This window comes from Podarcis bocagei, assembly GCF_964188305.1.
Source record: "Podarcis bocagei genome assembly, chromosome: 2".
NCBI lineage: Eukaryota > Metazoa > Chordata > Lepidosauria > Squamata > Lacertidae > Podarcis > Podarcis bocagei.
Genome location: NC_138126.1, coordinates 17400380 through 17420833, shown reverse-complemented (window position 1 = coordinate 17420833; position 20454 = coordinate 17400380). Strand labels below are relative to the sequence as shown.

The 20454-nt window shown below is 44.4% G+C and overlaps 1 protein-coding gene across 1 annotated transcript in view; it reads left to right on the top strand.

Moving 5' to 3' along the window:
• LOC308580391 (von Willebrand factor A domain-containing protein 7-like) overlaps positions 1–20159 on the top strand; it is a 35376-nt gene extending 15217 nt beyond the window's left edge. Inside the window, exons 12-18 of the mRNA XM_081181920.1 lie at positions 1735–1907; positions 2964–3078; positions 3990–4194; positions 7661–7742; positions 9076–9299; positions 10200–10319; positions 19976–20159. Of these exons, the coding sequence (XP_081038046.1) occupies positions 1735–1907; positions 2964–3078; positions 3990–4194; positions 7661–7742; positions 9076–9299; positions 10200–10308 (908 nt within the window). The 3' untranslated portion in view covers positions 10309–10319; positions 19976–20159. The remainder of the gene's footprint in view (positions 1–1734; positions 1908–2963; positions 3079–3989; positions 4195–7660; positions 7743–9075; positions 9300–10199; positions 10320–19975) is intronic.
• The last annotated feature ends 295 nt before the right edge of the window (positions 20160–20454 follow it).

The following is a 20454-nucleotide window of genomic DNA, read 5'->3' as shown; positions in this document are numbered from 1 at the left end:
CCAGAGGCTCCGGCTTCCTCCGCTCTTGAGGGGGGCCAACGTCACGCAATATGCCAATGTAGCATGCGTAGGGCTGCCGTACGTCCAGGATTCAGCCCTCGTAAACAGCGTCCGGGTGGAAATTGCTGAAACGTCCAGGGAAATCCGGACGTTTGGCAGCTCAGACCAATAGTGTATGTCAGGGAACTGCCATCAGAGGCAAGAGGAGAGGTAAGACGCTCCAATGATGCAGGGGAGGGAACTAGCAAGGAGAGAGAGAGAGCTTCCGCTGGGGAAGGAAATCCAGGGGACACCAGGGAGGAAGGGGAGGCTGAGAGTACTGCGGAGGGGAGGCTCCGAGACTCTTCCAGTGAAATCAGCGGAGAGAGCACAGGACCTCCGCTTGGCACGCCCACGCTGCGCAGAAGGCTTCCGGCAGAGAATCTAGGAGGAGACTTGGAGTCAAAGAATTTCTATGTTGGAGGAAGTTTAGGAGACGCCCACTGACGGATTCTGCCAGTGACTAAGACAGTCGCGTTTTAAGGGCTGTCAAACCAGGGAAAAGTTTAGCTATACGACCAGCATGGAGCAGTTTGCAGTTTACGCACAAGCAACCCCAATTCCCATTACAGTGTAGATTCTGGTGGTTTTCATTAAAAATAGCTCAAAAACTCAACAACTTTGGCCAACGAAAGCTCAACAACTTTTGTGTCTGGATTTTCACCTTCCGAATATGGCAATAATGTGGCAACTCCAATGGCAACCCATGTCTAAAGTGTTTACCCCCCCCCCCCCGATTTTCCTCAAAAACTTCATTTTTTGGGAGGGGGGGAGATTTTGCAAAACAAGCTCAACAACATTGGCCCAAAGTTGAAATAATATGGCAACCCTAAGTATGCACAACGTTACTGCTCGATATTGAGGGGGCCCAGCCCTGTCCTTAAGAACTTGGGGGGGGGGCAGCTGGCATGCCTGTTAAGGACACTCCCACACCTGTCATTTGCAGCATGTTTGCCATGTCCCATGCACTCATTTTTGGGTGTTCATCTGCATTACACTGAGCTGTAGTTTAACCTGCTCATCCCCTCTCCCCCAGTTATGCAAGTTCCCTGTTTGCAGGCTTAAAGGGATGGGGATGGGGGGGCAGGTTGGTGTCTCCTTTTGCCATGAGGTTCTTGCTGGAGCACCCATGGGAGGTGCTATCTCCCAGTGATACTTTCCCCCCCCCCTGAAAAAAATAATTTCATTTTATAACAAAAATAAACAATACAAACAGAAAAACTAACAATGCAAACAAATTCTTGGCTTATCCTTATTTTTTCTAAACATTGCTAGGTGAGCTTCCCCAAGTCCCCCCTACCTGATTTTCATTTTAGCTCATCTTTAGCAGTTTCATATATCATAATTTTTAACCATTTTTTATCACTTAGTTTTACCATAAAAATCTTCACGTTTTATCACTGATAAATAATACTATTCTCTTCTACTTCTAACCCTACAGCCTATGTCCACTTCCAAAGCTATTCTAAGATTTAAATATTAACATATTTTTTTCAAATATCCTTTAAACTTCTCCCAATCTTCTTCCACCGTCTCTTCTCTCTGGTCTCGGAGTCTCCCTGTCAGTTTGGCAAGTTCCATATAGTCCAAATATCTCCCAGTGACCCTTGGTCTGGATGAGCTCAGTGGAGATACTGAAGTGATAGGTGGGGATTTCCAAGGATGTTCTTCTGAGTTCCTGCATCTCTGTTCCAGGCTCCAACTATACTGTCTCGCTGAGGCTGGTGGGTGGGGCTAAAGGTGCCCGGGTCCAGCGCCTGATCCCTATTTCTGGATTGTGGAACCCCCTAGACTCCATCACTTTGAACCAGACCTCTGATGCCCTTGGCAATGTCCTGGCTATTGCCCCTGTTTTCTTGCACACTCCGGTAAGTACCCTTTCCTCATGTCATTTGCTAAAGACTGGTGCCAGTTGCAGGGCCGGCTCTACCATTGGGCAAGGGCAGGACCTCAGGTGCAGAACCAAATGCAGCTTTCCAGTGCTCCTACTATGTTACTACCAAGACCTTCCCGGACTAACCCGGAGACAAATGTCAGGACACGGGTGGCGCTGTGGTCTAAACCACTGAGCCTCTTGGGCTTGCCGATAAGAAGGTTGGAGGTTCAAATTCCCACGACGTGGTGAACTCCTGTAGCTCCATCCCAGCTCCTGCCAGCCTAGCAGTTCGAAAGCACGCCAGTGCAAGTAGATAAATAGGTACCGCTGCGGCAGGAAGGTAAACGGCATTTCCGTGCGCTCTAGTTTCCATCACAGTGTCTCAGTAGCGGTTTAGTCATGCTAGTCACATGACCCAGAAAGCTGTCTGTAGACTAAGGCCGGCTCCCTTAGCCTGAAAGCAAGATGACCGCCTCAACCTCATAGTCGCCTTTGACTGGACTTAACCATTCAGGGGTCCTATACACACATACATATATATGATAAAAAGGTAAAGGGACCCCTGACCGTTATGTCCAGTCATGAACGACTCTGGGGTTGTGACGCTCATCTTGCTTTACTGGCTGAGGGAGCCGGTGTTTGTCCGCAGGCAATTTTTCTGGGTCATGTGGCCAGCATGACTAAGCCACTTCTGGCGAACCAGAGCAGCACACAGAAACGCTGTTTACCTTCCCGCCAGAGTGGTACCTATTTATCTACTTGCACTTTGACGTGCTTTCGAACTGCTAGGTTAGCAGGAGCTGGGACAGAACAACAGGAGCTCACCCCGTTGCGGGGATTCGAACCGCCGACCTTCTGATTGGCAAGCCCAAGAGGCTCTGTGGTTTAGACCACAGCACTACCTGCGTCCAATATATATGATACTACTAGGAAAAGAAATGGTCGGGTATGATGGGAGCTGTAGTCCGATGACTTCTGGAGGGCCACAGGTTCTCCTGCCCTGCTTTAAAATATCTTTAACAATAATTCTCTCTCCTCTACCTTCCAGACCACGCTGCTGAGTGTGGAAGGCCTGTCTCCAGAGAATCTGCCCTTTTCGCGAGTCAGCAGCTACCCCATCAGCACGGAGTCCGTGCAGATTCTACCCGTGCCGGACCAAAACAGTGAGTATGGTATTCAAAGGCAGACTGCCTCCAACAAAGGAGGCAAAGCATTAGCTCTCATGACCAGTAGCAGCCACCTCCAACGGTGAGATGATGGTGGTGGTGATGATAATAATAAGAATAATAAGAATAATAATTTATTATTTGTACCCCGCTCATCAGGCTGGGTTTCCCCAGCCACTCTGGATGGCTTCCAACAAAGATTAAAAATCTTCCAACAAAGATTAAAATGTCACACATTAAAAACTTCCCTGAACAGGGCTGTCTTCAGATGTCTTCTAAAAGTCAGATAGTTGTTTATCTCCTCGACATCTGGTGGGAGGGCGTTCCACAGGGCGGGTGCCACCACTGAGAAGGCCCTCTGCCTGGTTCCCTGTGACCTCACTTCTCGCAGGGAGGGAACCGCCAGAAGGCCCTCAGAGCTGGACCTCAGTGTCCAGGCAGAAATCCACCCAGCCACTCTGGGCAGCCCCCACAGAATATGAAAAACACGATGAAACTTCAAACATTAAAAACTTCCCTAAGCAGGGCTGCCTTCAGATGTCTTCTAAAAATCTGGTGGTTGTTTATTTACTTGACATCTGAAGGGAGGGCATTCCACAGGGTGGGCGCCACTACCAAGAAGGCCCTCTGCCTGGTTCCCTACGACCTCACTTCTCGCAGGGAGGGAACCGCCAGAAGGCTCTCGGAGCTGGACCTCAGTGTCCGGGCAGAACGATGGGGGTGGAGACTCTCCTTCCGGGTGCTGAGAGTTGCTAGGTGCCCCCTATTCCCCCCCCCACATAGCTACAGAATGGTTTGACAACCAATGCGTCCTCCCAGGCTGAACGATGGGGTTGGAGACACTCCTTCTAGTATACTGGGCTGAGGCCCAGCTGTCAGTACCTGCCCATGTTCTCCTATCTATCCAGGCACAATGGCACCTGGCGAAAGTCTGGAGGTCTCTGTCATGGTGGTGAATGAAGGGACAGCTGCCGCCTTCTCCTTTAAAGTCTGGGACGACTTTGGTTTCCTGGAGAGCTTTACACCGACGGAAAGTTTCCTAAATTCAGGAGAGAGCGTCGTCCTCAGGGCAACCTTCACGGCGCCTTTGAAGAACAGCAGCTTTACTTCCAGGTAGGACAGGATTGCTGTAACGGTCTGGAACAGGAGAGGCAGGTTGAAGTGGGACCATGGACGAGGTGCCAACATTTGGGAGGTCTATGGGCAGGAAGCGGTAGTCTCAAGACCATGGGTAGGCAAACTAAGGCCCGGGGGCCAGATCCGGCCTAATCGCCTTCTAAATCCAGCACACGGACGTCCCAGGAATCAGCGTGTTTTTACATGAGTAGAATGTGTCCTTTTATTTAAAATGCATCTCTGGGTTATTTGTGGGGCATAGGAATTCGTTCATTTCCCCCCCCCCAAATAATATATATATATATATATATATATATATATATATATATATATATATATATATATAGTCCGGCCCCCTACAAGGTCTGAGGGACAGTGGACCGATCCCCTGCTGAAAAAGTTTGCTGACCCCTGCTCAAGACGGACCAACTTTGATGGTGTCAGTCTTCAGGGAATTCTATCCCTCCCCAGTAGCAGCAAGAAGCAGAGAAAAACAAGGAAGAGTCCTTACAAATGAGTTTATTCAGTGATCACAGCGAGAGACAAAGGAATGCAGCCTGACTCCCAATAATGGCGTTGCCCCAACTGAGTTCCTCCCCGCTTCCTTCCTAGCAACAGCACTTCCCCTTACAGGAGCTGACAGGGGCTAATTGACTGTGACTCTTTTGCTCTTGCACTCTCAATGAACGCCATGATCTGGGAGAAGGGGGGGCCAGAAACACTCTCCAGTGATAATGTGTCAGCTGGCTGCTCTGTCTCTGTCTCTCCCCCCCCTTCTCCCAACACCTCCCACCTCCTAACTGTTTGCCTGTGAGCTATGACCTTCTTCTGAGCTATGACCTTCCTCAAACCACTGCTGTAATTTAGAATCATAGAATCATAGAATCATAGAGTTGGAAGAGACCACAAGGGCCATCGAGTCCAACCCCCTGCCAAGCAGGAAACACCATCAGAGCACTCCTGACATATGGTTGTCAAGCCTTTGCTTAAAGACCTCCAAAAAGGAGACTCCACCACACTCCTTGGCAGCAAATTCCACTGTCAAACAGCTCTTACTGTCAGGAAGTTCTTCCTAATGTTTAGGTGGAATCTTATTTCTTGTAGTTTGGATCCATTGCTCCGTGTCCGCTTCTCTGGAGCAGCAGAAAACAACCTTTCTCCCTCCTCTATGTGACATCCTTTTATATATTTGAACATGGCTATCATATCACCCCTTAACCTCCTCTTCTCTAGGCTAAACATGCCCAGCTCCCTTAGCTGTTCCTCATAAGGCATCGTTTCCAGGCCTTTGACCATTTTGGTTGCCCTCCTCTGGACACGTTCCAGTTTGTCAGTGTCCTTCTTGAATTGTGGTGCCCAGAACTGGACACAGTACTCCAGGTGAGGTCTGACCAGAGCAGAATACAGTGGCACTATTACTTCCCTTGATCTAGATGCTATACTCCTATTGATGCAGCCCAGAATTGCATTGGCTTTTTTAGCTGCCGCGTCACACTGTTGGCTCATGTCAAGTTTGTGGTCAACCAAGACTCCTAGATCCTTTTCACATGTACTGCTCTCAAGCCAGGTGTCACCCATCTTGTATTTAATATGGTGTTACCTTGGTTCTCGAACAGCTTAGTTGTCAAACAAATCAGCTCCCGAATGCCACAAACCTGGAAGTAAGTGTTCTGGTTTGCGAACGTTTTTCGGAAGTTGAACATCCGGTGAGGCTTCCGCTTGAGTGCAGGAAGCCACGCCTTGGTTTTTGAATGGTTTCAGGAGTCAAACAGACTCCTGGAACGGATTAAGTTCAAGAACCAAGGTTCCACTGTACTGCCTTTCTCTTCTCTGGAAGCTTCAGGAGAAGGGGGTGGATCGCCACCATTCAGTGCCGGATTTACGTATAAGCTAAACAAGCTATAGCTTAGGGCCCCACTCTCTTGGGGGCTCCCCAAAAAATTAAAGAAAAAACTGGATGTACATTTACAAAATATAAGATAAAAAACAAAAACAAAACCTACATACAGCAACACTGTTTTGTGTTGTGTAGGCTCCTATGACGTAAGGAATGGGCCCCGCCTGCTGGCCTGCTCCCTAAAATATCACTGGTTTGCTCATTTCTGTATATAGAATGTGCCTACATTCTGCATTGACCAGTTGCATGGCAACATGAGCAAATGGCTTTAGATACCTGTTAGGTCCATAAATTACCATATAGCATATATTCCACACAAAAAACAGTGACACTTTGTTGTTGACAAAGGACAGCTGAACATATAAAGGGCCCCATTACCTTCAGTAGCTTAGGGCCTCATCAAACCTAAATCCGGCCCTGCCACCGTTCCTCTTCAATCTCGTCCCCTTCAGATATTCCCTGACAGATGGGCACAAACAGGTTACAGGTTGCTGTTGTTGGTTTCTGTTTGTGCCACTGTGCAGTGCTTGGAGTCACAAGACTCTGTTTTGCATACCAGAGATTCCAGGTTGTTGGAAGTCTCACGGAAGACAGGAGATGGATGTGATGTTACTGGTTTCCTGTTCCTTTGTTTTCCAGTTGCTCTCTGCTTTCACAGAGAGAGCATGAATATTTCTTTTCTGTCTGCGTAGCTAGAAATAAAGCATAGCGATGTAGCTCATATTTCTCGTCCTTCCCTGCGTGCTGGATACTCTGTGTAATGGGGGAACGTGATTAGATCCTCATCAAAGGCTCAGGTCATTAATCACATCGGAGGACTCAACCGGAAGAGTCACTCAGTCGAACGCAAATCCAACAGCTGTATCCCAAATCAGACCATCAGACCATCCAGTTCAGTATTGCTACACTGGATCTCCACGGTTTCTTTTCCGCCCAACCTGAAGATGATTGAGCCTGGGACCTTCTGAATGCAAAGCAACTGCTCTATTGCTGAGACACAGCTTTTCCCTCGATGCACTTTAGGGCCATAGGAAGCTGCCTCACACAGCGTCAGGCCAATGGCCAGTCCAGGTCAATACTGGCTGCCCTGACCCACGGTGGCTCTCCTGGGTTTCAGGCAGGAAATATTCCCAGCCCTGCCAGGAGATGCCAGGGATGGGACCGCAGGTTTCACCCATGCAGAGTATCCCCCTGCTGGCCCAGGGTGAGAACTTCAGAACATAACAGTGCTCATCTCGCTTTATTGGCTGAGGGAGCCGGCTTACAGCTTCTAGGTCATGGGGCCAGCATGACTAAGCCGCTTCTGGCGAACCAGAGCAGCGCACGAAAATGCTGTTTACCTTCCCGCCAGAGTGGTATCTATTTATCTACTTGCACTTTGACGTGCTTTCGAACTGCTAGGTTGGCAGGAGCAGGGACCAAGCAACAGGAGCTCACCCCATCGTGGGGATTTGAACCGCCGACCTTCTGATCGGCAAGTCCTAGGCTCTGTGGTTTAACCCACAGCGCCACTCCTTACCCCCCCCCAAAATGCACTCTGTTCATCATTACCTAATGTTCTTGCAGCACCGCAACGTTCACAGCTAAAAGCTCAGCAACTCAAAACTACCTGAGACTGCCCATCACTGTCATTTCTGAAAATGATACGGTGAGTTCTCACTCCACGTTGATTATTCACTAATATGTGATAGTCAGTGAATAATTGCCTACTTCCTAAGAATGTAAAAATGGATGATTTTCTGTTCTGCCCTGCTGTCCCATCCCCCCACTGCAATTCATCTTCCACTGCCCCAAATTATGTTATTTGTCTCTCAGTCTGTTGCGGTGAAATTATGTAGCTTACGTAATTTGCATAATTAATTTTGCAGGTTACGTAAGTTATGTTGTCGTCATGTTACTCCACCCCCATTCGTTTAAAATGTAAAGGAAACACAATCCAAATGGGGGGGGGTGGGAGAGACATAATCAATTACGTATTTTTTATGGACTGAGAGCAACAACAACAGTGAATACCAATCTTATTTGCTGTATTGATTTTTGCTCCAGATATGGGACAAATAAGTGAACACCTGCAGTTTCCGCTCCCATTTCTATTATTGTGAGAATTCTCTTACATTCCTAAATGCCTCCCAGTTTGAGAAAGGTTGTTGTTTAGTCATTTAGCCGTGTCCGAGTCTTTGTGACCCCATGGACCAGAGCACGCCAGGCACTCCTGTCTTCCACTGCCTCCCGCAGTTTGGTCAAACTCACGCTGGTAGCTTCGAGAAAACTGTCCAACCATCTCGTCCTCTGTTGTCCCCTTCTCCTTGTGCCCTCCATCTTTCCCAACATCAGGGTCTTTTCCAGGGAGTCTTCTCTTCTCATGAGGTGGCCAAAGTATTGGAGTCTCAGCTTCACGATCTGTCCTTCCAGTGAGCACTCAGGGCTGATTTCCTTCAGAATGGATAGCTTTGATCTTCTTGCAGTCCATAGGACTCTCAAGAGTCTCCTCCAGCACCATAATTCAAAAACATCAATTCTTCGGCGATCAGCCCTTTTTAATCCGTGTGTGTGTGTTTTTAATAAAAATCTGCATGCAAATTTGTATTTAAACATACACACACACACACACACACATGCATATATAAACATATATATATTCATGTATTTAAATAATGTAAATACAAATTTGCATGCAGATTGTTTTTTGAAAACACACACACATTAATGTGAAAATGGGACTTATGAACACATGTGAAACTTACATAGACAAGCTACAGACTGATTGATCCATCTGCCATTCAAGGGTTGCCAATGTGGTGCCCTCCAGACTATAATTCTCATCAGCCTCAATCAGCGTGGCCAATAGTCAGGAGTTGTGTGTATTGTAGTCCAAAATGTCTGGAGAGCACTGTGTTGGCTACCCGAGTCCTAGCAGAAAGTGGTCTTTACAGATGGCTACTCTTGGTTCTTCCTAACCAACCTGTGCTCCATCCAAACAGAAAACTGATGAGATCCCACCAAACTACGCGCTTCTAGACCTTTACATGCCTTGTGTCAGCAAATTGCAGCACAAGCCTACCTGCTCTCGGCACATTTGGAAAATGAGATTCTCTGCAATGGATAATCACAGCGCTGTCACCGTCCAAATCAGTGCAAATCCTTCTGGTCTATCCTGCAGCCCACGGGGGACTGATGGCAGCAAGGAAGTCATGTGTCACTATCAGTATGTATATCCGGTTTCTAGAAATCTGATGGCATGGTGCAGAAAATGACCACTGATCATGGAGCTCCACAGCAGAGGCTGATTCCTGTTTACCTCTGCTTGCTTTTTTTTTTTAATTTGCATTTTGTTTATTTGTTAACATTCTTATATTACATTGGTAAACGTTGTCATATTATATTACAGGACTTACTATAATTTCCAATATGTATACAAAAATTATATACAAATTTTATATACCTAGAAAGAAAATGAAACACACAAAAAAACAAAGAGAAGAAACAAAAACAATTCCCCCCCCAAATCATATACATACCAACACACTAGACTTCCTGTCTATCCCGTTGTATATTCCTTTTTTACAAATGAATGTACTCTTATTATTGTATATTTCTTTACATTTTATCTAATACATTCCTATATCAATATGTGCTCTTAGTCTTATATCTCAACTCAGTCTCGCTCCAATGTCAATCAAATGCTAGCATAGATAGCGAACCTTTACTGTATTTTTGAACATATGTTTTATATCTATCCCACTTTTCCATAATTTTTTGTTTTGAATTGCCTCTCAGGGTATTTGTTAACTGCGCCATTTCAGCAAATTCTTGTAGCTTGTAATGCCAATCCATTATTGTCGGGGCTTCTTGTTCCTTCCACCCCTTTGCCACCAAAGTCTGAGCTGCGACCGTTGCATATAAGAATACCTCTCTAAAGGCCTTCAGGAAGTCCCTGAAAACAATGCTTGCTTGCTTTTCAACTAATGTTAACAATATTTCCCCATTGTTGTATATAGGGTGGGGGTTTTTGCATATCATGAGACCATGACCTCTGAATCACACGCCCATCAGAGCTTCCCTTCCTCTCATCTTTGGTTTATCGGCCTTGTGTCTTCTTTTGTAGGTCGAATTGCTGTTCTCCTTATGCAGAATTCCTGATCAGCGATGAAAACGGGAACACAAAGACTTTTACTGTAGACTACAGACGACCCCGTCCTGCCTCCGCCTCATAAACCTACAACAGGTATAACACGCAGTAGCAGCAGCTCTCCAATGTTTGGGGCAATGTTCCCTTCCTGTAACTGTAGGCATAGGGGACGAACCCAGCTCGGTTTGCATTTAAAGGCTTTCCTTTAAATTCACACTTTCTGAAACAATGCACACAAAACTGAAACACAGCGTTGAATTTTGCGACGCAGTTCTCCAAGCAAAAAATGTTGGCAGAAATGCATGTATTACAGTGGCACCTCGGGTTACAAATGCTTCAGGTTACAGACTCCGCTAACCCGGAAATAGTACCTCAGGTTAAGAACTTTACCTCAGGATGAGAACAGAAATCACGCGGTGACAGCACGGCGGCAGCGGGAGGCCCCATTAGCTAAAGTGGTACCTCAGGTTAAGAACAGTTTCAGGTTAGGAACGGACCTCCAGAACGAATTAAGTTCTTAACCAGAGGTACCACTGTATTAGGGGAAAGTGTATGGGGAAAGGATACATGCAAAACATTCAAAAATACATTTTATTAGGGGGAACTCTATATAATGTAAAAACCGCACACAAACATGCGCATTGTTAAATAGTGGGAAAGATGGACGAAGGAGACAGCTCTGTTAGATTCACAGCTCTTTATTACAGCAATTAGATCTGCTCCTGGAGTCAGACTCAGTGCAGTCTAGCTGGCTGCTTTATATACAGTGGTCCCTCGCAAGACGAATGCCTCGCAAGACAAAAAACTCGCTAGACGAAAGGGTTTTTTGTTTTTTGAGCTGCTTCGCAAGACGATTTCCCCTATGGGCTTGCTTCGCAAGACGGAAACGTCTTGCAAGTTTGTTTCCTTTTTCTTAACACTGTTAATACAGTTGCGACTTGACTTTGAGGAGCAACTCATAGAACGCGGTGTGGTAGCCTTTTTTGAGGTTTTTAAAGACTTTGGTGATTTTTTAAGCTTTTCCAAAACTTTCCCGACACCGTGCTTCGCAAGACAAAAAAAATCGCAAGGCAACAAAACTCGCGGAACGAATTAATTTCGTCTTGCGAGGCACCACTGTAATACTAAGTAACTTGTAACAGTAACAACTCCCAACTAGCTAACCAATCAGAGAACGACAGTTCTCGATCCTTCATTTGCATACTGGTGGCCCTGAGTAAGAACTGCAGCTAATCTTATTACATAACACGCATATTAGGAGAAAAATGCACTAAATGCTGGTGAATTTTCTTTTTTTTTTATAATAATTTTTATTACGGTTTTTTCCAAATTACAGATAGAAAAGAAAGAACATAGACAGTAGAAAGAAAGAAAAAACAGAAAATCTCAACCATTTCAACAACTTATTTCAAATTTCTATCGGGCTTCCCCACATCTCCCACATAATGCATTCTTGACAATAAAATTATCAGCAAATTATAACCTTGTTTCATGTGTTTCTTTTTACTTACAATTGCAGTTTAAGTTTAAATCTCTTGTTTTCCATTTACTTTTAAAATATAACATATTGTCATTTTTACCCATTTAAACCTTGATTCTTTCATAAAAATTATCCAATTTCTTATATAAACCATTTTTGTTGCTAGGGCTGATATTCCAAATCATACGGCGTCTTAAGATTCATATAACTTATAATACTTTTGCAAATAGTCCTTAAATTTACACCAATCCTCCTCCATTGCTTCTTCTCCCAAATCTCGGATCCTTGCAGTCATCTCGGCTAGTTCCATGTAGTTCATCAGTTGCGTCTGCCAGTCCTCCAGTGTGGGCAAATCTTGAGTCTTCCAATGCTTAGCGATAAGAATCCTTGCTGCAGTAGTAGCATACATAAAAAGAGTTCTATCCTTCTTTAACACCTTCTGGCCGACAATGCCCAAGAGAAATGCCTCTGGTTTCTTAGGGAAAGTGTACTTAAACACCTTTTTTAACTCGTTGTATATCATTTCCCAAAAGGCCTTCACTCTTGGACAGGTCCACCAGAGGTGAAAGAATGTCCCTTCAGCCTCCTTACATTTCCAGCATTTATTATCGGACAAATGGTAGATCTTAGCAAGCTTGACTGGGGTCATGTACCACCTGTATACCATTTTCATAATGTTTTCTTTCAAGGCATTACATGCCGTAAACTTCATACCGGTGGTCCATAACCTTTCCCAGTCCTCAGACATGATGTTATAACCAATGTCCTGAGCCCATTTTATCATGGCTGATTTAACTGTCTCGTCCTGGGTGTTCCATTTCAGCAGCAAGTTATACATTCTCGATAATAGCTTGGTCTTTGGTTCTAACAATTCTGTCTCAAGTTTCGATTTTTCCACCTGGAATCCTGTTTTTTTATCTAGCTTAAAAACCTCATTAATTTGGGCATAGTGAAACCAATCTTGCACTTTACCCTTTAACCTTTCAAAGCTCTGCAACCTCCAGTTATCTCCAATGTTTTCTATTATTTCCCAATATTTCGGCCAACCGGCCTCCATATTGGGGTTTTTCCGAGCCTTGGCCTCTATTGGTGATACCCACCTCGGAGTTTTGCTTTCTAATAAGTCTTTGTATTTTTTCCAGACCATAAATATTGCTTTCCTGACAATATGGTTTTTAAACATTCCATATGTTTTTGCCTTGTCATACCACAAATACGCATGCCAACCTAACGAGTTATTAAAGCCTTCCAGATCTAGGACATCAGTGTTTTCCAACAAGATCCAATCTTTCATCCAGCAGAAGGCTGCAGCTTCGTAATATATCCTTAAGTCCGGCAGGGCAAATCCCCCTCTCTCCTTTGCATCAGTTAGTATTTTAAACTTTATTCGGGGCTTTTTGCCCTGCCAGACAAATTTAGAGATATCCTTCTGCCACTTTCCAAAACATTCCACTCTGTCCACAATCTGCAAGGCCTGAAACAAAAACAACATCTTTGGCAAAACGTTCATTTTTATAGCTGCAATTCGGCCTAACAAGGATAACTTCAGTCTTGACCAAATTTCTAGATCTTTTTTAACTTCTGACCAGCATTTCTCATAATTATCTTTAAATAAATTCAGGTTCTTGGAAGAGAGATTGACCCCCAGGTATTTCACTTTTTTAACAATATTTAGTTCTGTTTCCTTCTGAAACTCTTCTGTTTCAGTAACTGTCAAATTTTTCCCTAACACCTTTGTTTTTTGTTTGTTCAACTTGAAACCCGCCACCCGACCAAATTTCTGTATCAGTTCCAGAACTCTTTTTGTACTAGATTCTGGCTCCTGTAATGTTAAAACCAAGTCATCTGCAAATGCTTTCAGTTTATATTGTTTCATTCCGACCCGTATTCCTTGTACCTGCCGATCCTTCCTTATCATGTTCAGCAAAACCTCCAGGACTGAAATAAACAATAAAGGGGACAGGGGGCACCCCTGACGTGTTCCTTTTTCAATCTGAAGTTCTTCTGTCACCACATTGTTCACTATCAACTTAGCTTTTTGTTCGGAATAGATTGCTTCTATTCCGTTCTCAAACCCCCTTCCCACTCCCATCCCTTCCAAGTTTCTCTTCATAAATTTCCAAGAGATGTTGTCAAAGGCTTTCTCCGCGTCAATAAAAATTAACACTGCTTTAGTGTTGATATTTGTTTGTAAAAGTTCCAGAATATCAATAATGTTCCTGGTGTTATCAAACAAATGTCTACCAGGGAGGAAGCCTGCTTGGTCCTTATGAATTACTTCATTTAAAACCTTTTTAAATCTATTTGCCAAAATGTCTGCAAATATTTTGTAATCCACGTTTAGGAGTGAGATGGGACGGTAATTCTTGAGTTGAGTCTTTTCAGTTTCCACTTTAGGTATCAGAGTGATGAATGCTTCTTTCCACGTATCTGGTGCCCTCCCTCCCCCCATAATCTGGTTGCAAACCTCCATTAATGGTTGTGTCAAGTAGTCCTTTAACATCCTGTAGTACTTGGAGGTAAGTCCATCAGGGCCTGGGGATTTGCCTAACTGCATGTTCTGTATGGCAACCTCAATTTCCTGTTGTGTTATTTTACAATTCAAGATTGATCTCTTCTCTTGAGATAATTCTGGTAGGCCATTATCTTTCAGAAATTGTTCTATCTCAGTCACTTCCTCAGGCCCTTGGGTGTACAGTTTTTTGAAATATTTCTGGAAACACTTTCTAATTTCTCCTGGTTTCTGAATATTTTTTCCTTCAACTTCTAGATTGGTAACATAGTTTAATTTTTGTCTCTTTTTCAACTGCCAAGCTAGCAGCTTCCCACATTTATTCGCAGATTCAAAAGATCTTTGGTTCATTTGTTTAATTTTCCATTCCACTTCTTGGTTGATCAATTTCATATATTGTGACTGGTGAAATTTAATTTCTCTTAAAGTCTCTTTTGATTTTGGATTCAGTCTTAATTTTTTCTCTCCGACTCTTATCTTCTCTAATATCTTATCCTTTTTCCCATTCCAAAGTTTTTTCTTGATCGTATTTTGTTGTATCAGAAACCCTCTCATAACAGCTTTACTTGCGTCCCAGATTATTCTTTTTTCCACCGAGGTGTTGAGATTAATTTCAAAGTAGTCCTTTAAAGTTTTTTGGGCCTTCTTTACAATCTCTTGATCTCTTAGCAGGTTGTCATTCATTTTCCATCTGAAGGAGTCGGCAGTAGTAAATCTCATTTCCATTTTCATAGCGTTGTGGTCGGAGCATGTCTTTGGGCAGATTTCTACTCTTGTGGTCTTAGGTGCCAGACCTCTAGTTGTCCAAATTTGGTCGATTCTTGTCCATGACAGATGGGCCTCAGAAAAGAAAGTTCCTTCTTTACCTAGGGGGTTTCTCGTCCTCCATAGATCAATCAAATCCATATTGTCAGTTAGTTCGAAAAAAGTCTTTGGTAGTCTTCCATCTTTGGTCAGGTTCTGGTTCTGTGACTTATCCATATAGGTAGAGACCACCCCATTCATGTCTCCCATCATAATGATGTTAGAATAGTCCAGATAGTCCAGTAATGTCTCATGAAGCTTCTTGTAGAATTCTGATTTCCCCTCATTTGGTGCGTAAATTCCTAATATCAAAACTTTTTCTCCTTGGATTTGTATTTCAATTGCCAGGATTCTTCCTTGTTCATCTTTAAACAAAAATTTTGGTGATAAATTCTCTTTTGCATAGATCACCACTCCTCTCTTTTTAACTCTGTCTGATGAGATAAATTCTTGGCCTAGTCTTTTGTTTATTAACACTTTCCTGTGAAGCCTGGTCACGTGGGTTTCTTGCAGACAGATTATATCCAAATGTTCCTTCTTCAAAATATGAAAAATCCTTTTGCGTTTTTCCGGGGAATTTGCGCCATTAATATTCCAACTATACAGCTGTAGAGACATCCTGTATCGATCTGTTGTTGCTCTTTATGGGGTGTCTTCTTTCTTGTCTAAATCCGAGGGTGCTGGCACTTTCCCAGACTCAGGTGGAGGCCAAGGACCTGCTATTCCCTTCTGCAGGTCTTCTCCGTGATCGTGCAGAAACTTCTGGCTATCCTCTTTCGTTTTGATTTTAATCTTCTTTCCTTTGTAGTTGAATGATAGGCCTTGTGGAAACTCCCACCTGTAGGGTATTCCGTTGCTTCTCAAAAGTCCAGCTAGGTCAGTATAGTTTGATCTGAGATCCAGTAGTTGTTTAGGGATATCCTTGTAAATTTGAGCTCTTCTGTCCTGGATCTCAAGTGCTTTATTGAAATGTAGGTCAAGTAGTTTGTCTCTCTCTTGCTTGGTCCTTAAGATGATCAAACAGTCTCTAGGCCTGTCCTTCTTGGCAACTCTTCCCAGTCTGAATGCAGTTGTTATTTTAAAATCTGAATCTTCTTCTATACCCCAGAATTTAGAAAATTCTGCTGTCAAAAAGCCAGTCAAGTCCTCTTTCTCAATCTCTGGGATAGAGCGTAATCTCAAATTATTTTCCCTGTTTCTCAGTTCCACCATAGACAGGTAGGCCTGCTGGTCGCTGACGTGTTTGTAAAGCGGCCTTACTTCTCCTTTCAATTCATCCACTTTCTGAATTGCTTGGCCTGCTTTTTCATTCGCAGCCTCGGCCAATTTCCGATTTTCAGATGTAGCGTCCTTTAAACTCCCAATATCTTGTGAATGCTTAGCCACCTGTTCAGAAAGTTTAGTAATTGAAGATGTAGCTAAGTCAATTTTTGCAGTTTGGTCATCAACCTTTTTGTTCAAAATTGCAAATTGTTGTAGCATTTCCTCTAAAAGAGTTCCAGATCCCCCTGCTGCCATATCCTTAGTTGTTGGCTGTTCAGCTTCCTTAGATGGAGCTGTTGTTGAGGGTACAGCTCCCTGTAAAACAGCAGGGACTGAAGATCTGCGAGCCTGAGAAATCAGAGTTGTTTGTACTAATTGGCCTTTTCCTGCTTTCGACGCAGCTCTTGTTTTCGGTGGGCCACTCATTCCACACCTGCCTTTGGATTCAAGGTCAAACTGTCAAATGTTCCATGAGAAAGACAGGCCTCAAAGTAGATAACCAAGCCACAGAGAGTCAAAACAAAGTTGGTTCTCAGGAATTTGTAAATCCCAAACTCCACTAGAGGGAGTGTTGTTGCAGTTCAGGAAAGAAGGAAGAAAGTTCAGTCGCCATTAAAGTTCCTGCAGTTAAGTAAATTAACAATAGTCCTCAAAGAAAACTTTTTTCCACTGGCAAAGCCCTTTCAATATTGTCCCAATAGTTTATCTGAAGATGCAAGATACAGTTATTTAATTGTATCCACCAATGATGCCTCTATGTATCCATTTCAACTTTGTATATGTATCCGCAAAGGAGCCTTTTACCCCCTGCAAGCCCGGGACTGGGGTTTTTAAAGTTTTTAAAGTTTTAAAAGTCCAGTAAAGGAGAGGATCCTCAAGTAAAATCAACACAGTAGCAGATAGAAAAATAAAAGCTTGCCTTTCCCTTCAGTTACAAACTCCACCAGACGCATGAAACTTCCCGTCTTAAAAACCCTTTCTATTGCTTCCAGCTTGTCAGTTCCTTTGCCTTTGATCTCTAAGCACTACCGGGAGACGGACTTCCTTTTTCTCGTCTCCCGCTTTCAGCCAAATTTTTACTTTGTAGTCCCGAAATTAATACTCTTCCTACTTACGAGTAGATGATTTAGAATCCAATTCTTAAGGAAGAAAGGTCGGCGCTCATCAGCAACAGCCGCGCGGCTTCACTCCCGCAGAAAGAGCGATGAATCCACAGCACCGCTTCCCCTCCGCACTTCCGGACCCCCTTACGGGGACCCTTCTTCGTTTTGGGGGTCGCTCTAGGTGCCCGCCGGATCCCACGGCCACGAGCTCGCTCTGCTCGTGGTTTATCTTAATGGGTCGTCGCTTTGCCGCAGCGAACGTCCCTTTCCTGCGGAGCCCCTCTTCGCAGCGCAAAGAGGACCGCCATTACTTATTTCGCGCCGCCTCCGGAAGTCAATGCTGGTGAATTTTCATGGATTCAATAATCATTCACAAATCACTGCAAAAATGTGGAGAACTTAATTTAAGACTGGGGGAAAATGAGAAAGAAGAAGAATGGACAGTTCTGTTCTTCCCTATTAGATTAGGTTGCAGCTAAAAACTAGGACTCCATGGTTCTCAGTGAGAAGAATGGATCCCAATGGGACAGGGAAGGGACATCATCTGCTAGGCCTGCTCCCAAACTAGCTGTTTTCTTTGGAACTGATATCACCATTTGGACAGGGAAATAAGAGAGCACGACTGCCAAAAGCATTGCACTGGACAGGAGTGGGGATCCTCAGGCCCAAGGGCTGGAGGTGATCTTTCAAACCTTTCTACCTGGCCCCGAGAGTGTAGGTGCAGGAGACAAAATGTAAGTATTAAACAGGAGAATTCCTGGATGCTAAAGATCCAGGTTTGGGGCAAGCACTCTTTGGTGAGGGAACCCCAGCAGAGATTTGAAATCACTAAATGTACCGCGAGGTGAAGTGTGGAAATGTAGGCTGTTAGACCAACGCACACGTTGAGCTTCTCAGGTAGACAGAGGGAACAAAGGCTTGATTGCCTAGTCTCTCCCGAGGTGAACTAAACCTGGCAGGACAGCTTGCTCTATGGTTTTAACCCCTTCATGCATTAATTAGAGTTAAGCATGTTGGTTATATGTTATCCCACAGACAGCACTCTCCAAAAGCCAGTCCCCTCACTGGCCCTGCTTCGCCCCGTGCCTGCTTGCCTGGGGCTGATGGGAAATGTAGTCCAAAACACTAGGAGAGCACTAGGTTGGCAAAGGCCCTTATAAAGCATCGTCAGCTTCTCCCTTAACTGACTCTTTAACTAGATATTTCCTTCGCTGTGGCCACAATGTTACCGAATCAGCTATTGCGTGGCAATTCCCGACCCCTCCAACAAATGTAGCAAATAAAGACTCGGACACCAGAATTTAAGGTTAATGGGCGTAAATGGCCACAACTTTATTGATTACAGGTAAGAGAGGTATAGGCTTTAGGCATTGGCCCTAACAAACTACCGGTCTAACCGGGAAGGGTTAAGCACCAACAGGGGGAGCCCCAAGAAGGAAAAGGGGTGAGCCAGGGCTGCCCCGACCTTAAGTGCGCCCAGATAGACCCGCCCCAGCCGGCAGCTGATTGGCCGGCTCGCTGGTGATGAATATGGATGAGCGAGGGGAATCCCTGACTCCCGCGGTGCTGCCCCAGCCCCGCGAGATTGTAGACGGGGTCGTGAGCCCGCAACACCTCCCCCTCCTGATGTCGGGAGTGGCTTTGTCATTTTTTGTACTCTGCATATAGGACCTTTTATGATCAATTTGTCCTTTAAAAAAGAAATATTAAAAATAACAGTTGCACTATTCGGGGGGGGGGAGAATGAAAGAGTAATTTCTGGTAGTGGAAGAAGTGGGAGATTTGCTGAATTGGAATTGCTTCTGAATAAACATATATTAAGAAGCAGCCCTTGGGAGTGGGCTTTTGGGGAGTGTGATTTGAAATACAATTGCAGGTCTAAAATTGTGTTTTATTTACAGTGGTACCTCAGGTTACATACGCTTCAGGTTACAGACTCCACTAACCCAGAAATAATGCTTCAGGTTAAGAAATTTGCTTCAGGATAAGAACAGAAATCGCGTGGCGGCAGTGGGAGGCCCCATTAGCTAAAGTGGTGCTTCAGGTTAAGAACAGTTTCAGGTTAAGAACGGACCTCCGGAACGAATTAAGTACTTAACCCGAGGTACCACTGTACAGGTCTAGTTGCTGCTGAATGACAGCAGAGAGGCCGTGTGGTATAATGGCGATTGTGCTAAACTAGGACATGGGAAACTAGGGTTCAAATCCCTTTATATAAATATAATAATATTTTTTTAAAAAAACAAACATTAAAAGGAGTTAGTGAGGGAATAACTCCAAACGCATAAGGAGTTAGCAGAGGAACAGGAGGGCTGGGAGTCAGCAGAGTTGCTATCTTTTTCTCTCGACAGAAGCTCTGTGCCCAGCTGACTGGCAGAAATTCAACAGAAGCAGCTTCTCCCATTGCTGCTTCTCTAGGTCAGAGTTCAAGCTGAACATCTGCCTTGAACTACGGAAGAAGCAAAGGACATATGTGGCACCCCTAAAGTTCTCCCCGGATCTGGGGATTTGAGAGAGGGAGGACACTGACAGATACCTGAATGCTTTTCATGCAGAAATTCTTTTTTTTTCTCTTTCTCTCTCCTAACAGCTGAACTGCATTATATGACTATCACAAAAGGCAATAAGCTTTGGAGAGTCGCATTTCTGGTTTTGTGGTGCCATTTGAATCGGGAAGGAGATACTATCCAGATGTTAAACGGCCAAGTGGTGATCCAGCCACATTGGCAGCCTCCATTACACCCACAGCCAAATAAAACAAACTTCAGAAAGCACTTGTGCCTGTGTTTACACTCGCTGTTAAGAATAATGGGCATGTCTGCAGTCTAAACTAACAAAGCATCCATCAGTTTGATGAGCCAGAATTTCTGGGCCCATAGCATATACAGTGGTACCTCAGGTTACAGACTCCGCTAACCCAGAAATAGTACCTCAGGTTCAGAACTTTACCTCAGGATGAGAACAGAAATCATGCAGTGGCGGAGCAGCGGCAGTAGGAGGCCCCATTAGCTAAAGTGGTACCTCAGGTTAAGAACAGTTTCAGGTTAAGAACGGACCTCCAGAACGAAT